Genomic DNA, 23527 nt, shown 5'->3' on the forward strand with positions numbered 1-23527 from the left:
TGCTTAATGACAAATAAAGTTGGCAAATGAGTGTACCGTCTTCCAAAGTGAAGTGGCTATAAGAGAAGCCATGAAGTGGACACTAAAAAATGCCAAAAAATCTCAAATTACGCTACACAATGACAGCATGTCAAGCTTACAAGAATTGAATGATCCAAAGTCTACAGATCCAAATTAACTACTTTTTAGAAATAAATTATGAAATACACCATAATTAATGCAAAGTGCTGATATTAATAATGATTTTGAACATAAAAATATGAAAAAACAAGAATTAAAAACCATGTAGGTGTATTTACAGGTATGTAATAAAGTTTTATGTTGCCCTGTATAGTTTGGTTTCCTGGAGTTGTCTTGTTAGCGGCTAAGCCATCGTTACCTGAAAGGCTTTTAAACGCTTTTATGACACAAGCAGGTATTTTGGTTTCGATTGTAAACGTCAGACCCGGCTGGCGGTCGAAGAACGACTAAATACATGTTGGGCGTCACTGAGCGTTTGGGCATCAGTTAGTGTCATCATTTTTAAGTATGTTTACTTGATTCACCGACAGGCACCAATACAAATATCTTAATCTTTTTCAGTGCTCTTGGAGTATATTTTTAATAATTACCTTTGTTTTTTTTTATTTTAAAAAAAAACATTTGTTTTATTCTTTGAAAAACCTATTTAAATTCAATATAATCCATGATTCTGGGGCCTAATGATGGTCCGAAATGGTTATGATTATTCTAGTTGTTGTAAATATTTAATAATATGCGTACCCATAAATAAATATCCACTCAAACCATAATTTACTAATGTGATAAAAAAAAGATAAATTTAAAATAATGTATTTATTATATAAGTTTTATAAAACATCACAATAAATCAGTCAGATAATTCATTGTCAATAAATTTACATACTATTATTTTATTTATGCATAAAAATCGGTGGTATTATCATCCAAAAATATTATTTTTTTAAAACATATCCTATATACTATGAACCAAGTCCTTATATACATAAATATTGCAAACTTATTAAGTTTTAAATACATTGCAAAAATAACAATCTATGTAACCATATTAAAACCAGATACTATTTTCATTCTTATGACAAGTGAATTCCATTAGAATATATTTTTAACAATCAACATTTATTACATGATCAGTACACTTTAGGCCAATTCAGGGTGATGTGAAATAATACTATGAAAAAATGACATAAAAATTAATATTTCATTTTTCACATTGTTAGGAATCGAACCTAAGACATCATACATGGTAGTCTAATATGCCCAACACTATGTAATCGACCCTCCAATACACTTTATTTGTACTTTATCTAGATAGTATATACTTCATTTAGACAATTAAATCCTCTTAGTCCAACTGTCCTGAACTCTAGCTGCTACTTTGAAGCATACAGCAGTTTAAATATATATATATATATATAAGTACATACATCAAAACTGTTCAGACTTAAACATTATTGTAGAAGGCACAATTCAGCTAGCTTAAATAAGAAGTCCAAATCAATTTAAAAATCGGAAAACACCATAACATATCAAATCAAAAATATGTTATACTAGTGAACATAACATTTAGAAAAATCTGCAAATTGTAGCACAATGTACAGCAAAGAACGCTGGAAAATTCCTTTTTAATATTATGAATAATACAGGCAGAACGCCTGAATATTTTAGGCTTAGAAGTCAATATGATGGAGAAAGTGAAAGGACTTTCACAAAAATCTATTTCTAAAATACAAAGTTCATAGAACAAATAATTACATATTGTGTACACACATAAAAAATAATCATCAATGTACAAGGTTTTATGTAGACAAAATTTAATTAATACGATATATACATTGGACAGGACTTTATTTTAACTTGATCACATTAATACGAATACAGACACTTGCTGCAATACATACAAAGTTTTTTTAAAGTCTATGTTGATTATACACAAAAAAATATATATCAACTTCAGTCTAATAGAAATAAGTTAGATTGTAAAAAAAAAAACTTATTATAAAATTTTTAATGTGTGAGGATGTTAATTAGCATTATAAAAAACTGGAAACAGTAGTAAAATAGATTTGGTGTCAGGAAGTTTTTTCCAACAATTCAACATGGAGCGCATGGTAATAAAAATTGAGATCAGAAGGCGAAATTTAAATACATACAAGGTTTAAGATAAAACTAGTTCATTTTAAAACCATAATTGATGAATGTATTAATTGCATAGAGTCGGAGATGTATTTGATTGTTTTTATTCCATACCATCTTTAATTTATATAACCAGAGGGTCGTAAAAATTATGTACAGGGTAAGCCATATTTTATTTCGGTGTGTGAATATTAAGTAATTTATAAAAAAAACCAACCGATTTGTGTATATGAGGTATTTTGATTTAATTTGGACCTTTTTCAATTTACTTGAACTAGTTTTTGAATACAACATCAATCAAGTGGCCGCCTTTATTGGCTAAAGCAAAATGTGCCCTTTTTGCTGCGTTTTCCATTACTTTTTGAGCATCTCGGGCGTTAAAGCGATGATTTCTACACAAATGTTTGCCTTGAGCTCATCAATGGTCTGAAATTTGCTGGCGTACACTTTGTTTTCAAATAACCCGACAAAAAGAAGTCCGGAGGGGTCAAATCTGGAGATCTGGGTGACCAATCAATGTCGCCTTTTTTTGACATCACACGTTCAGGGAATTTTTGTTGTAGAAACTGCATTGTTTAATTTGCAGTGTGGCATGGCGCACCGTCTTGTTGAAACCAGTAACCGTCTAGACCTTTTTCACACATTTGTGGGCAGGCATAATGAGCCAACATCCACCGATATCGATTGCCATCGACCGTTTTGCCTTCTCTGAAGAAAAACGGCCCAATGATGGTTTTGGCGCGAACGCCGGCCCAGTCACTTTTTGGCCATGCAATGGTGTTTCATGGATTTCGTGTGGATTCTTCCTTCCCCAAATGCAGCAATTTTTACTTTTTAACGGTGCCAGAGAATGCAAATCATCCTTCAAAATGCGCCACAAAGTGGTTCTACTGACGCCAAAATGCTGAGCGCGGTGATGATATGACACATGTGCGTTCTCGCAACACCTCTCTCTTACCACTCCAACCAGTTCATTGGACAGTTCCGAGCTTTAATTAACGGCATGTGGATGATCTCTCAATGTCCCGTGCTTAAGAAAACTCGACACCAAACGACGAATAGTGTTGTCAGACAGTGCTTGTTGGCCACGATATTTTTGACGATATGCATATTGAATCAACACAACTGAACGACTATTTTCAATGTACAGCGTCACTATTTTGGCGCGTTGTTTTGGTGTGAAGCGATTCATGGTTAAAGTTGTACTGAATTGACGTTTCAAAAACATGTTTTTACAACAAAGTTATTCAATGTTTACATACCGACATAAAAGATGGCGCACATATATATACTTAAATTTAGCCTCTTATTAATGTGAACATTATTTATTTACATGAAATATATATTAACACAGAACCACTGCTTTAAATATTACATAAATTGATTTATTTAACAACATCCGCTAAATCTAAAGGAAAAATAATATGCACTCGGTTTTCAATGTTACATAACCGTCTGCGAGCTGGATAGTATACAATATAGTTTATGTTTTAATTATCGTAATCTGTTCGAGTACCTTTATTTAAAACACAAAAATACATCACATAATTATAATGAAAATTGTTTCACTCAGCAACTGTATAATTTAAAATCTTGATTATATTATGATGACTGACATTATGTATTACTTTGGCGGAAAGTTTTTGAAGGTGTGGATGAGAAATTACAGTTAAATGAAACCATATCTTCGGCAAATATTTCAGAAATAGACATTGAATCATGAATGCGTTGCCCTGAATCAGCACCCTTGTGGTAATTGTGTAAATAAATATTTTCTTTGTTTTCTTCACTCTCAAAGATTGGGCTGTATTTCTTCGGTGGTTTAAAGTACTCATTACAGCTCAAGTGATTAGAGAAATCGGAAGAAGTTTCTTCATTGAAACCGCTATCAAATCGTTTCCAACTGACGCTAGAAGTCTCCGTATTACAGCTGAAGGACTTGGTAATATCCACTTGTCGTGTAGAGTTGCACACAGTTACTTCGCAAGATGGTAGTATGCTACTATTTCCTAGGTACAAGTCGTTAAACCCACTGTCTATTCGATTGAAGGGAGTTCCCTTATTTGTCAGATTTGTTAAGCAGAAAGGTTGTGCGTTTATTAGATTTGTATTTTCATAGGATATATAATTGCTATTACCAATTTGTGATTCAGAATCTCTATTTTGGTGGATTTTACCCACTTCTATGTTAAAACTACTATCGAGAGACATACGAGAAGGACTAGATTTAGAAACATTTATATAATTTCTTCCTGTACTCTCCATATTTTGATTGGAACACAGTTTGTTTTTAGTAGGAGTAAGATATTGAAAAACATCTTTCAGTCTGTCAGTTTTCTCGTCAATTGCACTTTCACAATCACAGAAATTTGGTTTAGGAAATAACTTAAAATTAGAGTTTAGTTTTGTTACATTAACATCACATTTCTCACAACTCGCTAAACTAGATGGTTGTGTGTTCAATATGAAATGATGCATTTCTTTATTCCAGTGACAGTCTTGTAATAATTTGGGGGAATTAGATTTGGAATCACCTGAAATTATTAACAATTGATGTAAAAACATTGCTAATAAATTACATTGAAATAAAAATAAAAATATGACTTACCTATAACAGAATGACAGCGTAGTGATTGATCACCAGAGTTCATGGAAATATCAGAATTCGCTTCCATACTGAAATCTAATTTCATAGCTGATTTTCTGCTGCCGAGACTAGCTACTGATCCCTCAGACTTTGACTTTCTAACCACAAAATCTTCCTCTCTTTGTTGAAAGGATTCAAATTTTAGAGTTGCAAATTCTTTACTGGAATCGATATTCATTTCAATGTCAGACCCATCAGTAAAAGATAAGCTAGATTTCACTGATGATTTAGAGGTACACTTCTCCGGAGTCGATTGGGAGAATGGGGACGCATTACAACTATGGTGAGAACTAAGATTTTCTTGTTTGTCGGGTGAAGTGGTTAGCGAATTCCTCGTGACTTTTTTCTAAAAAATATTCATTCAGATCTAAGTAATATGATTAAAAACAATTGTAAAATAATTTATTTTTGGTATAATAACCGAAAGGCTTGAATTACAACATTTTCATGGTAAAATTGTCACTTTAGCCAATAGTAAAACAGTGAAATGTTGTAAAACATATTTTCTAAAAGTATGAGCAGACAAAAACCATTTTTTTATTTCATCTAAAGAAATGTAGCGGTTCTAATATTTTTTCTTGTAACAATGGATTATCACAATGAAGAAGTTATACATAATTAGTGTGTTGAACAAACCTGGGGAGATTTCCCAATGGGAGACAGAGAAGGTGATCTCAAGGCATTATTTTCACCGCTGTATCTCTGTTTTAATTTACAGCTGGCCTCCATAATGGGGCTAAACTCCCCCAGCTTCGCATGCAGACCCTCGGCAGACAGGGTACCGAGTCCATTCTTATCCTGCTCACACCACTGTACATAATCCTGACGCAAAGGGGTATCGAATGTTCGTTTCAGTCCGTGCATAAAAGCATTCTAAAAGCAATTTCTTATTTTTTATATTTGATGTCAACAACAAACAAGCAATTTATAAATATGTATTATTTCAATTATTCTTAGAGGTGGGGGTCAGTGCTATGCAAGCTCCTGACATCACTGCGACCTGTGAAGATCTATTGTGTAGATTTCAATTATACACTAATTATTATTTAACATTGATAACAGATTTCCCTTTAAGAACAAAACATTTCGGGGGGACATATTGATAAGGTATTTAAGTAAAACATTTGGAATTAGACAGAAACAAAAAAAAAATTCTACTGACTACTATTATCGAAGGAATATGAAAATAACAGTGTGAAAGCACAATTTAATACCATCATATTGTATTAACAAAATATTATTACCACTCCAGGACTATTGAAAGTAGGACATGATGTATTGTGAAAAGTAGGAGGAAGACATTCCTCTTCTGCATCGGAAAACACTTCTTCAAAGCATAATTTGCGTCGGAGTGAAGCATTTGCAGATATATCAGCGTCTCCAATGCCCATTTGATCCTGTACGACAAATTAAGTGCTTATGCGAGTATGAACATAAAAAAATTATCATATCGTGGGGTTACTGCCAAAAGTCCACATTTTAGGTATATGGAGCTAGCGATGAATTGTGTGCATTTACGTGAATATCTATGTCTGGAAAAAGTTTCTAGCTCCTTCGATCTCCGTAAAGCAGTTTTATAGCTTATATTTTTTTAAAGAAAATATCGTAACCCTAGTTTTTTCTATTATCAAACAGGAAGAAGTTTGTAAAAATACTAACAATATTAACTTAGGCAATGAACAAGCCAAAATTAGCATGTATCTTTACTGCCAAAACATTGTAATATCACTAACCATTTTTTTCTGTCAGAATGTCAAACTTTAAAATTGCGATAACTCCATAACATGTTTTATGGACCTACCAACTTTTGGCAGTAACCCAACGATATTACGTAAGGAAAATATGAAATCAAACTAAATATAACACATAATTATAATTATATTATCATTGATCATGCAAATATCTAATAGTGAGAATTTGAGAATTAGAAAAGACTGTTGGTTTTTGTAAAAAATAACGAAGAGAGCATTATTTTTAGTGTCTTATTGTTATTGGCATCACAATAAAATGTACTATCAATTTATTTCGATAGATTTTTTTAGAGCAATAAATATAAATATGTATATTCTACGCGTACTCACCTTATTGAATGTATAAAACTGTTGGAGAGTGTTTTGTATTTCTGGAGGCAGTTCAGCAGGAAATGTTAACATAGTCTGGGTCCAAACTGAAAAGTTCATCATTTTATTGAAACGTTTTATATACATCTAGTTAAAAATGAAAAACCCTGGGGTGAAAATGTCATTTACCTTTCTTTGACCATCATTCCATATCCGTTACCTAGTTGGAGCATATCGAGCCATAATCGGCAGAACAACGTAAGCGACAAATAGTGAATTGTGCAGAAGGTTTTTTTTAAATTATGCTCCATATATATATGTATTAATAATAATTCTGTATAACTGCCCCAATACTGAAATGACAGCCAAATTGTTTAAATACCTTCCGCTTTTAAGATAGTGGCGGTAACGCTGTTTTGCCTATAATTCTGACAGTGGTGCGAGCTAGCGGAACAAACCACATTGTCGTCGGTTACGATGTTTTGCTTAGCTAAAAAATAATATGTCAACATATTTTTTTTATTTTTAAGAGTGGAATGATGGGGAGTAATACATAGAAAACTATAATTGGCCTATAATTTTGGATTATTTGTAAATATTGTATTTTTTTGTTTGGCATAATGGCTGTTGTTTTCTTTTAATAAATAAAAATAAAGATCCTTAAATGTGGCAGGTGAATTCTATAGAACTATGATGTTTTTAACACTTGTGGAGGGGGCGATAAGGAACACTTTTCCTTAAAAAAACACAATTTGACAATATCGCTTACGTTGTTCTGCTAATTATGGCATTTTTGTGGGCAGCCAGCTCCTGCACATCCTTCCATGTCATGTTCGCATTCCATAGTTCTGACATAAACTACCAACAAACAGTCAGCAGCGGACGTCCAGGACTTCAAGAACCTGAAGGCTCTCAGGAAGCATCTGCAGTATATGGCCCAGCCAACCGAATCGCTCTTTTTGAAAGCTGCAATTTTCCGTAACATACTCCCAGGTACTCAAAACTCTCGACCCTTTTGATGACTTGGTTTGACATGAGTCAGGGAATTTTGAGCATCAAGGCACGAAGTGTTACATAGTACATGGGTTTTTTCAATATTGATTTTTAAACCCATGCATTCTCCTTCTCTGTCGTTCCTCAGTTCTGAGGGCCGTGCTCGTTGCTACTTTCCCCCGCCATTCCATTGACAATGCGTCTCCACCCTTCACGGCTCTGCGCCTCATCCTCAGCTCCATGTAGGGATGTCTGTGACATTGTTTTCACCTGGTCGATCCATCAAGCTGCAGCTCTGCCTCTGCTTCTTTGTCCTGGCACACTGCCAGTGATTATTTTCTCCAGACTTCCTGGGTCACATCTGGCTATGTGTCTAAAGATCTACAGAATAATTTGGGAGCATATGGCCGATTGGCAAACCTTTACGTTGAGTTTCTCCAATATGGAGACGCATGTTCTTCTGGCTGTACATGGATTCTCAGCATTTAACGCCAACACCACATCTCGAAGGCATCTATTCTCTCCTACTCACGTGCTTAACTGTCCATGTTTCTGCGCCATATGAGAATATTGGAAATACAAGCATACGCACTATGTACATTTTAGTTTTCTTCGAAATGCCCCGATGTTGCCGACTTTTGGTCAGTAATTAAGTCAAATAAATAAAACCTTGCACTTTTTCAAGGCCTCGGAGTATATTTGATGGTTGTAGCATATTGGCTCTGTCAACAATCATGAGCTTCGATTTAGCTCTGTTTATTTTCAACCTAAATTTGCGACTTTCTTCTGCTAACCGAGCTAATACATCTGCAATTTCCTGCTCGTTTTGAAAATAGTGTAGTATCATCTGCAAATCTGAGGTTGGAAATAACCCATGCATGTGTAGTACCTATTTAGCATATCAACGGTGACGTGAAGACCCCTGACTGAATCTTCAATTATAACTGCATCATCGGCATACTCTAGGTTGCAAGATTTTTGGGAGGTGGGAATACTAACGAAATTAATATCCAAAGATATGAAACTAAAAAAATTATGACTTTAAACTGTGCAGAATCATAGCTAACTAATGCATTCTTAAGTTTTTGAAGATAGACTTTTTTAAGTATGGGAACTTGATTTTTTTAGATATTATAATGAAAGTAATTAGAATTAAAAAGTACCAGTTTAAACAGCCGTGACCCTTTGAAATACATAAAAAGTTAAAAATAAGTCACCTTCTCTCGATGAAGACTTTATTCCTTCAGGAGTGGCGTGCTCTACCGGAGGATCCATGGGGAGAATGTTGGTTTGTTTTGGCACTTCGTTTAAAGGACTTGGCACTATCATTTCTTGAGAAAAAAACCTAAAAAATGTGTAAATAGTATATAGTTTTAGCAAAGAACGAAATATCTCTAAAATTATGTTTAAATATATAAGTTTTTAAAATTCTCATACAAATTTATGTTGGTTTTCATTAAACAATAGTACTACTTAAACCTTCGTATAAATGAATTTTTTTTAGTTCTGCATAGTAACAATCTCTCTTTTCCAATGACTATGGCATAATTTTTCTCTAAACATTTCAGACAAGCGAACAAAACAATATGAAAATTATACTATAAAGGGTGCCTTAGAATTAGAAAATTAATATTTTTGAAACTTACTTTTCAATGGCTTCTTTTGCTTTCCTTTCTAAGATTGGATCCGGGGTAGGGTCAAACTGACTACAGCAGGGGACAATATCTGCCGGCTTCAGAATAGAGACATGCTCGATATCCCACTTAAATGAGCCGGAGGATTCACGAATTTTAAACATCCCAGGACTGAAATCAAATAGAAAAAAGCAATTAGCACATTTAAATAATACTAAGATTTTACGAACACCAAATAAAATATACCTCTATTTACTCAACTTACCTGCATATCGGAGTATGAAGATTATCAATAAGCGCTTTTTCAAACGGATTTCTTATTTTTAAAAATGGTTGAGGAGGAGTGCAATGATTAGACGTAAATCGCATCGAATTTTCTGATTTAAAATGACTAGAATTAGTGACAGAAGACATTTGAATATTTGCTAGAGGACTCCTGAAGCGAAGATGATTTAATTTTGTTAAAGGCGAATGACACGTATCGGCCGATTCTTTTTGAGGAGATTTAAAAATAGTGTGTTTGTTTGAATTTGAAGCCATGTTTATTTATTAGTAATACATTCTTCGATTCACAATGTTTACACTAAAATTAATAACAACATCTAAGCAAAACAATCAACGTCATCGCCCAGTTCAACTCAAATCACAGCTTCAAACTTCAAACTTCAAAATGATTCAAATTTAACGTATTTTGTAGTTTCTGACGTTTCAGATATGCAAAGATGGCGCTAGTATCGCAATGCGAATCAGCAGTTATTCAAGACCGGATGTCCATTGTGATGAAAAATCTTTGGTAGGTAGGTGCCTAAATATTATTTTTTTTAGGTAATTCAATGCATATTATTTATAATTTGAGAAATAGTTTACATCTTGCTGGTCGCAAATATTTTTCATTAATAATAGTTTGCGTTTAACCCAAATAAATAATACTATTTTTTTCTTGTTATTCATAAGAATATAATTAGAAAACATAAATTTACTCGATTATTAAAATTTTGTAAATTAAATTACCAAAAACTATCATCATCTTATGTTAATATTATCGAATATTATATAGTAATAATTAAAACAATATGAGCGCTTATAAAAATTGTTTCCTTACAATATTTCTGTACTATTTAAACAATAATTACGCATTTATTATTGTTTTTGTACTTTATACAAAGTAAAAATGAATAAAAAATCCTATCTATCCTTTTTATCCATAGCAGTAACGCACCCATTAATTTAAAGGACAATACACTTTTACGACAATAATTGTAACGTATCTCTATTTATACGCTTAAAATATAAATGCTACAGTTACACGTTTTAGACGTTAGTGACGTATAAGATTTATGTACTATACCTATACGCATAATTATTTTACGAAGTTCTATATTAAATCTTACGCACAGGGTATCTAACATTGTTTATTTTATTGGCGTCGACATTTGGAGCCTTTTTATAATATTAGGTATACTCAATGTAAAAATTATTACGTTTCAACATTGCTAAAATAGACTTGGCTTACTCCTTAGAGTTGTTTTTTTCTGTCAACTCGCTAGGTACTTGATTTGTTCTTGCCATATTAAATAAAGAAATAATTATTGGGTACACTTTAGCTTAGTACACCGCCTGCCCGATAGAGTGCTGCTGAAGCGGATTTAAATTTCTTGGCGGCCTTTTCATATGACATTTTATTTTGCTTTGCACTCTCGGGCGCTTTGTAAACGCACACGAGTAAACAATAAATTACTGCTTCATAAAACTCAAGTGTCACGGACGTATTATTGTATTCGGGCGTTAATTCATAATCATTAATAATTAGTCGAGTGAATTTATTAATAAAAAGCATTGTGGGTGAAAGATAAGATTTAATTTTTACAGCGATATCCGTGGTAAGTTTTTAAATATTTTTTTCGTGATTTAAATATATTATATAATGACAACTATTGACAAGACGTCCTGTAGTTTTTTAAAATTAGAATATTTAAAAAATATATATCCATATAATTTGATATAATTATCTTTAAGTGAGTTTACTCGTAATTATAATACATAATGTATGTGTTTAGAAATACTAAATTATGTATGTACGTAAATTGATATTATTTCGATTCTGATTTATTTGTTTTTGCATATTTCAATTAGTTAGAAAAAGTGGTAATATTCCTACAGCTAGCAATATTCCACTTTATCAAATTCTACAATATTACAAAAACTTTGATTTTCTTTTAAATAATATTACATGTATTATTTTAATATAATTTTATTTGATTATTTGTTTGCATTTTAAGATAACTAAATAACACGATTAAAATAACTTTAATGCATGCATGTACATAAAAGTGTCTGAAAGTTTTTAAGGGGTGCATTTAGTATGGCTTGCTGATCTAAACATTGTTGTAAAAGCTTTGGGCTATTTCAGGGGTCAGATAAGATATAAAAAGGTTAAGTTAAAATAAAAATGAAGTTCTTTGCCATTATTATTCTTGAACCGAATTCATTTTTTTGTAATTTCAATTGCCAGCAATTATTTAACGTATTTTTGCTCTACTTTATGCCAGCCTTTAAAGTATTAAGGTGTACACATGTAATAAAATATTTAACAACGTATATTGATGTAATTTAAAGTAGGTAAAACATTAGTACAGACCTCAGAGTGATGGCGCGCTACGCATTATTATTCTGAGGTTCAGAAAATAATAGTGTGTGCAATACAAGAGGAAGAAAACCGAATGATTTTATACGTTAGTGTATAATATACATTTTTACAAACTTCCTCATAGTTGAACATTGAACAATTTAAAAACAATTCACACTTTCCATTTCAGCACAATCACACATCAATAAATATTAAAATCGGGATTGTTTCATTTTTAGACAATTTCTTAATAGTTTCTTATTATTTTTATTACACATTTTATGTAGTTATTTACGTACATTTATCCGAAGTCCGTTGGGGTTCGAAACCGTCCAAAGTGCAATATTAACAAATAAAGTGAATTCGATTAAAATGTGTCACATTCCAAATCGTTTATTTTATACTTATACTCGTACTATTGATTTATTTATACGATCCTCAGCCCCTTTTAGCAAATTTCAAACAGGATAATTCAAACAAATAATCAATTTTTTAAATTTTATAAAAATATATCTTCACTTTCTCAACTAGTTTCAAATCTACCGATTCATCTTTCGAATGTAATAAACCATCACGATTTTCAAAAGGTGTAAATAACATTGTAATCGTTCGTTTTTTTACGGAAATACATAACATAATTAATTGTGTATGTTTAAATCAATAAAAAAATGTTCTGTAATTTTCAAATAAAACTGTTTTTAAATACCACACAAAAACCAAAAAATATAGCGCTGGGGTCGGGATTTTTTAGGTTGATAACGAATTCTTAAATTACAAAAATATTCCATCGTCTTATTTTGAAAAAAATATGGTATTTTCTACGGAAGAAGATGCTTATTCTTATATTTTCTCTTTCGTTTTTCGGCAGTAATTGCGCACTTAAATCTGCTCTACTTGAGAATATGTTGTTTTGTTGTTGTCCTCGACTCCTGCAAACAACTTCATCTTTAATTGTATACAAAAACTCATGCTCTGTTGTAAAACGAGTAGGCGTAATACTAAATGCATATTCTTGACTTATTTATTATTAATTATCCCCATTTTTAATAACGCCGAAGGGATTTCTGTAAAGGACGAATCTCAAGTTTGTCAAGAAAGGCGGCCTCCGCGGTGTAATGGCTAAGACACTTGACTCACACACAGAAGATTCCGGGTTAAATTCCCAGCAAGAACATACAATTTTGATGTGGTTTTTCTTAAGAATGGGTGTTGTAATTCACCACTGTAATTGGGCCTCAAAAAAACTAAATAAACCTTTCGAAATACGTGACAAAAGCTTTAGTATATTTAAAAAAAATCGGAATGTTAAAAATACTTATTCCCACGATTATTACAGTATCCTATATCTAATCAGAGTATTAAAAAAAGCCTAATGGGTGTAGGAATAAATACATGGGTAAATAAATCTGGGTAAATAAATCAATCAAACACTTGTTATGTTTATGTTCACGAATTGCTCCCACTTGTTTCTTTTATTGAACTTACCTAATAGATAAATAATAAGTAATTCCCTTTTATTGCTACATTTTTTCCTACTCCAGAATTAAAATCTTCAACTAAAAAATAATTAAGTAACAAGCTGAAAAAATGTACGTATTCGATGACATATTTTACGTTCTAAAAACTTTTTTTGTTATTGTTGAATGTGTTCTGTAAAGTAAGAGTGTTTTTTCGTTTGCTGGGATAGGGTGGGGTGTAGGTGCTTCCCCTTTTTCAAAAAAATACTGTTTTGCTGTATTTAATCAAAGATTTAACAGATTTAACATGGAAATAAAATATATGTTTGTTTATATCGCCATCGTCATCGTCATGCCGTTTCCGCGCCTAATGGTGCATAGAGCACTGCATGGGTACACAAATAGCAACGTATCATGATCATTTTTGTTACATTAAGGTAATGAAGGTATTTCAGGTGCCAGTCCAGGGACTATGAAGTATTCTAACGTAAAAACACCTTTTCAAATAAATATTTCATGTCAACCATGTCAGGAATCGAACCCGAGACCTCTTGCAAGGTAGGCAAACGCGCTGACCACTACGTTGATTGGAAATAAAGTTTTGAAGAGAATTCTAATTTCTAATTTGATTTTAAAACATCTCATCTATCGATCATATCATAAATGATTTTTCAATATTTTCTTAATTGTCTGTTAGTAGGAATACATACGTATTTACTCGCAAATATGATTACGATCGTCTTGTAACGTAAAGGCCGCCATCGACCTTCACTTATTAAAAAAATACGAATATATTATATACCATGCATAGACATGGTTTTAGCTTAATGTAGTTGATTTATTAATCATTTGTTTGTTTTTATAATTTTATTAAAACGGTGTGATAAATTAATTTTAAATGATTTTTTTACCTATCGTTATGTCCGAATTATTATTTTGATTACACTGAATGTTTAAATTGTTTATTCAGGCATTCCGTTTGTGAATTGTAAATGTTTCAAATCAATGCAGAAAAATAACTCGTTGAATTTATTAAAACAGTATTTTAAAAATCAAATTGTAAAATGACTTGTGCCAAACCGTCACTTGGGTGTAGAGTAGATTGAAATAAATTAGGTATGAGTACCTCAGCAAATTTCACTTGGTCTCCTTGATAAATGTGTGGCGATTTATCAACATTTATTTGACGGGTTTTAGTGTTTGTTTTTTATCAGTTTCTTGAACAAAAAGGGATTTGATTAAATTATATGCACAATGCACACGTATTTATAAAAAAAATCTGTAGTAGAATTGAATCGACTTTTGATATTTTTATACCTGTCCCATAAGAAAAACATTTTCATATTCTGCGGTTTTTTTATTACCTCTCAAACCATTCGCTTCTAAATAATACAACTAAAATCCAACAGACCGTATTATTTACAAGTGGAAATCAAATCAGAAAATCTTGTCCAAACTTTGAATAAATATGTAGGTATATATGTACACGAAAAGACTTTGCTCGGGATTTATTTTTAAATGGCCAACAAAACTTGTCGTCGTGTTTTAGTATGTGCAAAGAGTGATTATTTATATGTCTAAATCCGTCTGCGGTATGAATAAATATTGCCCAAAACAAGTAAATGCGTGTGTTGGTCAGTCAAATTATTCGAAGAAAAAGTACGGTCGAAAAAATCATTTAGGTTTATATATATGGTATTTTCTGTGTGTGAATTAGAACCGTTCGTTAATTGTCATTAATATGCTGATGATGCCGTACTTCTTGCTAGCAACAAAGAGGACCTGCAATTATTGGTAATAAAAGTTCACGATGTATGCAAAGGAAGCAATTTGCTGTTAAACGTCGATAAATCGAATGTGGTGGGTTTTGAAAGAAATGAACGCAGGACTAAATATGAAATCACTGTGAATTTGTTATACTGAATCAGGTAGAGGAATGTGTATATCTGGGAAGTAATAATAATAATAATAATATTTATATATATATGCTTATAATACAGGCATCGTGGCGCAGTTGGTTAGACGGCTAACCGTGAGACTGGCGTCGCGGGTTCGATTCCCGCCAGTTGCAAGAAAGAAATACAAGAAATATTTTTTTCTCAGTTGGTCTGGGTGTCGTGGTGTATTTTTTATAACCTCCTTTCATACTCCCTCTTTTCCACCTGCTGAAAAGCCTCTAAATAGAGGCTTAGCGGGTTAATTCTTCAAAATAAAAAAATATTGGGTATTAAGAAAAAAATCACGTTTACATGTTAAAAATAATATTAATACAATTTTCAATTATGTGAACTTTTAAATATTTAAAATTGTCAACTTTCTCAATCCACAATCCACTGTCCATTATTATAGAGAGGCTGTGAGATGAAAAGGCAGTTAATGTAAATTCAAAATTTATTTTATTTATTTATACTAAAATATTGAGTAAAAAATAACACGTTACTAGAAATAATAAAAACAGTAATAAAACAGAATATTATTAAGTTATTTAATTCGAATTCCCGTACACGAATGATACTTTTTTTCGTGTATAGATTGGTAATGGCATTTAAACTTGTATTCTTCTCACTCGTTGTATTTTTTTATCTTTCTCACATAGCTGTAGTTTGTAAACATTCTAAATACTGTGTCTTACCGTTGAGAAGAATAAATAAATAGTCAATCTCCCACCGTTCTCTAAATTTTTTTATTTTTTTAATTCAACATTTATTTTATTAGTAGAACTCATATTGAGGGAATGTTTTAATTAACGAATAAATATTAAATTTAATTAGACAAGACTTTTGGTGAACGTTCGGTCCACTTTTGATCTATCGGGCCGTCAAGGGACAACGTTCGGCAAAATGAATAAAACTGATTAGTCATATTTATTTATTTGTAACGCAAGATTTTAATTCTCATCAACAAATTTTTGTTTTTTTCAAGCTGGAATAATTACATGCCTTGGTGGGTCGGCTCTTGGGACCTTGGTTAATTAGGATTTCGGTTGCGCTATATTAATTATCCATAATACAAAATAAAATCAACATCCACTCATTTTTGCGCTATTTAAGTTATCCATAATAATGACAATAATAAAGACATGTTATGTTTATTAGTATACAATTTATTTATTTTCGTAACGTAAAAAATTGTTAATAATGTATTCTCGCAGTCATTTAAATTTTGACAGCAAATAAAATTATTCCTGATTGTAATCGAAAGTCTTATCAGAAATTAAAGTAAATAAAATGTATTCTCATAACTCATTAAAAAAATGATAGGTAAATATTGTGCCAATATGGGGAGAATTATTTTGATATTTATTGTAATTTATCTCTCTGCCGCATTGCATGTGCAATATAGGGGCAATAAGTAAAAAAGGTCAACACATCTTTCGAAATATTTCATTCAAGTTTTAAACTGTTTGATTCGAACGATTATTTAACCATCCGTTCTTACATTTTTCGTTTACAATAATTAAATGACTGGGATAGCAGTTCGCCCCGTATAAGCAGATAAAATTTGTACCGGAAGAAATCATACAAATAATGGACCTTTTGTTTTATAAATAATACAACACCAGGGCCTGTATTACAATGGGAAGTTAAAATTTATCTTCAAATTTATCCATAAAGTAAAATTATGTTTTCCGTATAAAAAAAATCTAAACATGATCGATTATAGGTTACTGACGAAGATTCCTTGAGTTTTCATGGAAATATATACATTTTCGTACAAAAATATCGATTTTACTTTATGCCATCTCGATATGTTTAAAGTAGGTTTGAGATCTTGGGTTAGCATGGAAGGAACTGGTAGACACATTCTTTAAAAAAATATAAAAAATAATTCAAATAAAAAATAAATGCATACTGCAAATAAATCATGTTTTCGTAATATCAGCATATGTTAATTTGGTTTTTCTTTTCTTTTTCTTTTCTTTTCTTTTCATGGTCATGCCATACTATATTAATATGCTACCAACTTCTTGATAATTAGAAAATAAGATACCAAATACCAACGGCACCATAAAGGCTCAACTGAAAATTCTTAGGACCCGCTTCGAAATGGCCCACGCTCAGAAGCTGAGGTCTTTGTGGGCATTTTTTCCAATTTACCTTATAGCTTAATTTTAAGATGTATTTTTCTAAAGTTCTATTTTAAAATTAGATTTCTATGTTTTTTTTTTTTTTTAATGTGCCGATGAAGACAGCGTTTGTAATCGAGGCCCCGGGCCTCTGAGCGTTATTAGCGTATTATTTGTTACTCTATTATTATTGTTGTTCGTTGTATAATCGGTTTTAATTGGATATTATCCTTAAATTTGTTAAATAAATAAACAAGTTACACGAGGTAAGTAATTAGTCATTCGAACCTCTCGGGGGTACTATGAGACTTTAAACAAAAACAATATTCGATAGTTCGATAAATTTAATTTAAAACACTATTTTACCTTAAGATTACTTTTTATGCAGTGCAAAGATCTATGCGTTTTATAACATATCATGTTTTAATTCTGCGAACTTTGTTCATATTATTTTGAAAATCTGCAAAGAAATGGTTCTTGGAAGAAACATTTAATTGAGCGTTACAGTTTTACGTTTAGTTGACTTGGTTACATAGTCGTCAGCAGTTCCATTTATTAACAAAGTGCTAATTAATCAGTTTCTTTTATCAAGTACATGATAAAAAGAGACAAATGTAAGCCACAAACGTCATAATTCAATGGGAAATTTTTTGCGAGATCATACAGTTTATATTATATGTACTCGTATTTATTTATTTATACTTTTACAATGTTTGCATTATTTTTTTAGACAGAATTCCCTCACTGGGGTGTCCCGTGCCGAGGGAAACATTTTACAATAAGTCAAACATGCCTTAAATTAGTTATTTAACATAGTTAAGATAATAACAAAAATAAAAACGTTATTAATCCAACTAACCGAATTATCATCTTAAACATACTAAGCAATATAAACTAAAATAATCATAAAAAACATAACAAATTCATGTAGGCTTGTAGACCAAATTTCACAAACAAAACACTAATTTTTACCTATTTGGCTTGATCCACTCATTGATCCGTGTATATTCTATAATAATATCATGGATACATAACTTATTTATTAATCAATGTTTGTATCTATTACATAGCCTCTTTTCAAATAACATCACCATCATCATTCCGTTTCCGCACCTAATGGTGCATAGGACACTGCATTGGTACACCAATCGCAGCGTATCTTGATCATTTTTTGATGAGGTACCAGTCTAGGGACTATGAAATATTCTAGAGTGCGAACACCGTTTTAAATAAATATTTCATACCAATCATGTCGGGAATCGATCCCGAGACCTCTTGCTTGGTAGACAAACGAGCTGACCATTACACCACGAGACCGGATCTTTTATTTCAAATATAAATAAATGAATATAATATTGAATATTTTTTTAAGTATGTCCAAATCTTTATAGACAATATTTTTTCCCTGTCGGAATTGAAACAATATTGAGATATTATCAACATAAATTAACCAGTTAAGCATATGAAGCTCTGAACATTTACAGAGCTTACGATTTGTCATCGGCTGAGTTGACTTTTATTGACCAACCGATTTTTCAGTTTCTGCCAAAAATTGGCCGAAACTTCGGTTCAGCCGGAACCTGCGGTTGGGATGTGTCAGATAACGTGTGGCTGTACTCGGGTGCATCTTATGGCTCGTGACTCGGCCCGTAACTTTTCATATTTGTATTTTTGTAATTCCTTTATAGTAAGTAATTGATTATTGTTATTTTGCTCACTTTATATAAATATGTTTTTAGTTAATGTTTACATGAAATTTATGAAAAATAAGTAGTGTCTATTTTTTTTTATTGTTTCAATATTTATGTGTATTATGTATTATTTTTTCATTGTTTGTAAACCAAAAAAAAAAACCTTAATTTTTTAATAGCGTACATTGAAAAACTTTATAACTTTCACCATTCTGGCTTTATGTAGTTGACTTCCACATTCGCTTAAGGCATTTAAATTTTTTGTGTAATGTGATTACACAGGCGGAACGAAGAATACAGTTCTATGTGTAAAATAACTAGAATACTGGCCGACTGTTGTCAACTCAATGGCTGCGCTCAGGTAAAAATTCTGAAAAGGGAAACCGAGTGAAGATTAGTCCACCTCGTACTAATGTGTATAACATTTCAGAGCCCCATGAACCACTAGGTACGAACAGTGGAAGCATTATGACGGTGGGTAATTATTATGATCAGTCTTGCGGTCCATATAGTCCATCAAACCTAGAGATAGAAAAAACTTTTTAAAGTTAAAACCACCCATGGTAGCCGAATATGCTATCCACTGTGCCACAAGGTGAACTATTGGAGTATTTTGACTATACTGTAACTTAAAGGAAAATGGCAACAAGTGATGTTATTTTTTCAATATTTTTAAAATTCACTGTTTTAGAATTTGATCATAGAATGTGCTAGTCTGCTAGCAAATGATAGCACAATCGAGCTTTTAAAAATCCTGCATAACGTACGAAACTGGCATACCTAAGGCAATAATGCCGTCATCCTTGAACCATTCCCGCGAGTATGGTACTCTTTTCGTTTATTGAAACATCATTAAATTGTGTGTTTACATCTTTGTATCCACAATGTATTTTGATTTTTCGTTGGGTCGGTGCTAATAACCTGATAAAGAAAATGCAGAGTTACATCATTCGTAATAATATATTTAATGCACACTACATCTCGGGTATTTTTCTGTACATGCAATACGAGTAGTTGAATACATGATTTTTCCTATTTATATCACAAGCCCTGCTGAATAACAACTGTTCAATTATTCAACAGGTTCTTATATTAATTTTCCTAATAAATAAATAACGGTACAAAATGTTAATCAGTATTAACATAAATAAATAAACACGTAAAATATAGAAATGTAGGATTGTGTGTTCATATATTTACATACATACACATAAGTTTTAGTACAAATGAAAAAAAAACCCAACGTTAAATCAAATCTTCTATGTTATCGCAGGCAGAATATAAAAGTTGGTAACCGTGTTTTGAAACGTGTTCGTGTAAAGTTTTTAATTTGATTTTTTAAAAGACTGTTCAATTAAATTTCATTTCAACTATTTTTTTTCCATCCAATTAATTTATTTTAGATAACATATACATTACAAACTAAAATTCAAGACGTTCATATCATGAAACGAAAAACATACATAAAGAGACTCTTGTCAAAATAGTAGGAGAATCCTGCTCCGAAAAACTCCTTCGGATACATGGAACAAATCAACATCCAGATCGATGTTGTTCAGCATGCTCCCATGCCCTATCCTGTATTTGTTATTTATCTCTCAACTGCCCCATAAAAGTAATATATTGGATTCAAACTTAAACACAAATTAATAATAATAATAACATACTATATATTAATTATAAGTTCACTGTAACTTCAGGGTAAAATTTCGTGACCCGCGAATTATTAAGGGCCGTTCACAAGTAAACAATGCAGTATTGTTTTGTCCCAGGACTTTGTCCACGTGTAAACAGCAATTTGTGGAACAAAACATTGATACGAGACATCGCCACCGAAATGGACGAGCAGGCTATCTCCGCGGAACAATGATTACCCCCACAAACGCGCGCGCATCGGCCGTATTGTCCTCGTGTGAATACGCACGGACAGGACAGCATTTTTTCTGCCGTTCGTTCATTAACAAATACATCTTAGAATAAAATAAATAGTATTTTTCAAGAACTCGCTCGTAGTAAACGCCACTGTGTATTCATTTCGCAGCGCTCATGTATGAACTGCGACTAAGGTTACCATTTCAAAATAAAGGAATGCATGTACGAGGTGCGAAAATGCCTGAAAAATCTGTTTAGACCTTAAAATGCCTGTCAAGTGGTAGCCCTAAAGCTAGGGTTTCCTAGGACAGCGGTGCCCGTATTTTAACGGCCGCAGTGAACGGTGATGCAGTAGACAGCCGTCGTAACGTCGACTAGAGAGTGGTTTCCTAGGAAAACGGTGTTAAATGGTGTTGATAACACCGTTTTCCTAGAAAACCACACTCTAGTCACCGTTACGACGGCTGTCCACTGCATCACCGTTCACTACGGCCGTTAAAATACGGGCACTGCTGTCCTAGGAAACCCTAGCTTAACTGCCACAAAATTTTCGTATCGTCCGAGATTTCTGTCCCGCGCGGTCGAGACTGTTAACGGACCTGGGACAAGACAACATTGTCATATCTATTGTATTGTCCACATGTGAACAGCCCTTTCTTCTGAGGCTGTAACAAATTGCCATTCCAGCCAGTTTTACAAAAAATACACATTTTGTCTGACTTTTTTAAACATTATAATTTGTTGTCCTTGAATTTCCGCTTCACCGTATCTTTATTAATTTTATGTCAAATCAAAAATTCGTAAATACAAAGATTTATTTATTTAAACAGTTTATATACATTTACAGTTAATATTTAACATACCTATACACAAGGGCGGGCATATCGCCTTAAGGGAATTTCTTCCTATCTACCCAAAACATTCAATTTGTTAAAATCAGTGGTATATGAACATATTGTAGGTTTATTATAATATTTTCATTACAAAAAAAACATTGAATATGTATTTTTAGAAATGAAAATTGACAAAATATCTACACTATACTATGAAGAGAGGAGAGGGTAAAGAGGGACGGAAAAAGAGAGGAGAAAGAAAAATCTCAAATATCATTCAGGTAGTGATATTTCATACGTGATTTGAATGTGAATAATGAAGGGGCCTGACATTTGGGGGTAGATTATTTAAAAATCAAGCAAGATTTACACATTTATGCGTTTCCTTAAAATTATTTTCACCATCCTTGGACTGGCACCTGAAATGTATGACTGATCACCTTGTCTTCGTCAAGCAGATGGTGATCTGAAAACTTTGTATTTAGTGTATCAATGCCTGTGCACCATCAGGCGCGGATAACGGTAGATAATATAATGATGTTTATTTTTTTAGTTTAACTCCAATAAAGTTCAACTAAGCAATCTTCGTTGGTAGAATTGAATCTAAGTTATGAACACAAGTATCAGAGTGTTCATTCCTTTGTAGTGGAAAAGAGATCGAAATATGATTTTCATAGTGAAATACGTGTAAGGGGTACGAACGAATTCACTAAACGAAGGTATTACATGCTAAGGGGTCTGGGCCCCGATTACAATAAGATGTCTTCAATTTTCTATAAAATAACATTGAATTATCTGTAATTAAACGTTTATATTTGTATGAAAAATTAAAGTACCTTCGTCAGTAACTTGTAATTGAATATGTTTATCTTTTTTAATATAAATTTTTCATGCATAACATTTGTTATAATAATAAAAATTCGTAAATAGTTTTATTACACTTTTATTTATACATTTTTACCAGTGACCGGATTTCGTCGTGACTGGCATCTCCAGACTGGTGGAAGACTAAACAAATTTCTGTGTTATATCCAAGTGAAAGCAGGGGTTGTAAATCATGATATTATATAATTATGAAAATAAAAGAGTTTCAATTAAAATAATTAAAGAATGTAAAATTTATAATTTACACCAGTTTTTATTATATGCAATCAAACGAAACTTAAATTCGTGCAATTGTCATTACCTTATAATAAAATTATTTTAATTCAAACTCTTTTGTTGCCATAATTATATAAAGTCATGATTTACGACCCCTGCTTGCACTTGTATATAACATAGAAATTTGTTTAGTCTACCACCAGTCTGACGATGTCGGTCACGACGAAACTTGGTCACTGGTAAAAATTTATAAATAAAAGTGGAATAAAACTATATACGTATTTTTATTATTACATTTAAAATACAGTTCCACCAAGAAATGTTAGTAGGAAAATTCAATCCATAACGTTTGTGCCTAAGGTCCGTATTACTATCGAAGGTAACTAGAGTTAT

General features: G+C 32.0%; 2 protein-coding genes across 2 annotated transcripts in view; one reads left to right on the top strand and one right to left on the bottom strand.

The window, feature by feature from the left end:
- Positions 1-2432: 2432 nt before the first annotated feature.
- On the bottom strand, positions 2433-10163 carry bora (aurora kinase A activator-like protein bora). The gene is made up of 8 exons (XM_088224759.1): positions 9754-10163; positions 9501-9659; positions 9072-9199; positions 6883-6968; positions 6046-6198; positions 5438-5674; positions 4763-5147; positions 2433-4688 (listed from the first exon to the last, which is right to left on the bottom strand). The coding sequence occupies exons 1-8, from the start codon at positions 10026-10028 to the stop codon at positions 3772-3774; spliced, it is 2340 nt and encodes a 779-aa protein (XP_088080885.1). The 5' UTR covers positions 10029-10163; the 3' UTR covers positions 2433-3771.
- A 1041-nt stretch (positions 10164-11204) lies between these two features.
- The window catches only part of LOC148282649 (very long chain fatty acid elongase 7-like), an 85152-nt gene continuing 72829 nt past the window's right edge, over positions 11205-23527 (top strand). Inside the window, exon 1 of the mRNA XM_088224752.1 lies at positions 11205-11368. The gene's annotated coding sequence lies outside the window, so the exon portion shown is untranslated. The remainder of the gene's footprint in view (positions 11369-23527) is intronic.

Source organism: Micrasema longulum, unplaced genomic scaffold (genome assembly GCF_059751315.1).
Source record: "Micrasema longulum isolate JH-2025_06_02 unplaced genomic scaffold, ASM5975131v1 h1tg000307l, whole genome shotgun sequence".
Taxonomy (NCBI): Eukaryota; Metazoa; Arthropoda; class Insecta; order Trichoptera; family Brachycentridae; genus Micrasema; species Micrasema longulum.

Bases quoted from the DNA above. Each gene is read 5' to 3' on its own strand.
- bora (XM_088224759.1), bottom strand. From the start codon at position 10,028: ATGGCTTCAAATTCAAACAAACACACTATTTTTAAATCTCCTCAAAAA. The intron at 9,660-9,753 runs GTAAGTTGAGTA...ATTTGATTTCAG, and splicing joins CTTCATACTCCGATATGCAG to TCCTGGGATGTTTAAAATTC. The intron at 6,199-6,882 runs GTGAGTACGCGT...TTTGTCGTACAG, and splicing joins AGTTTTATACATTCAATAAG to GATCAAATGGGCATTGGAGA.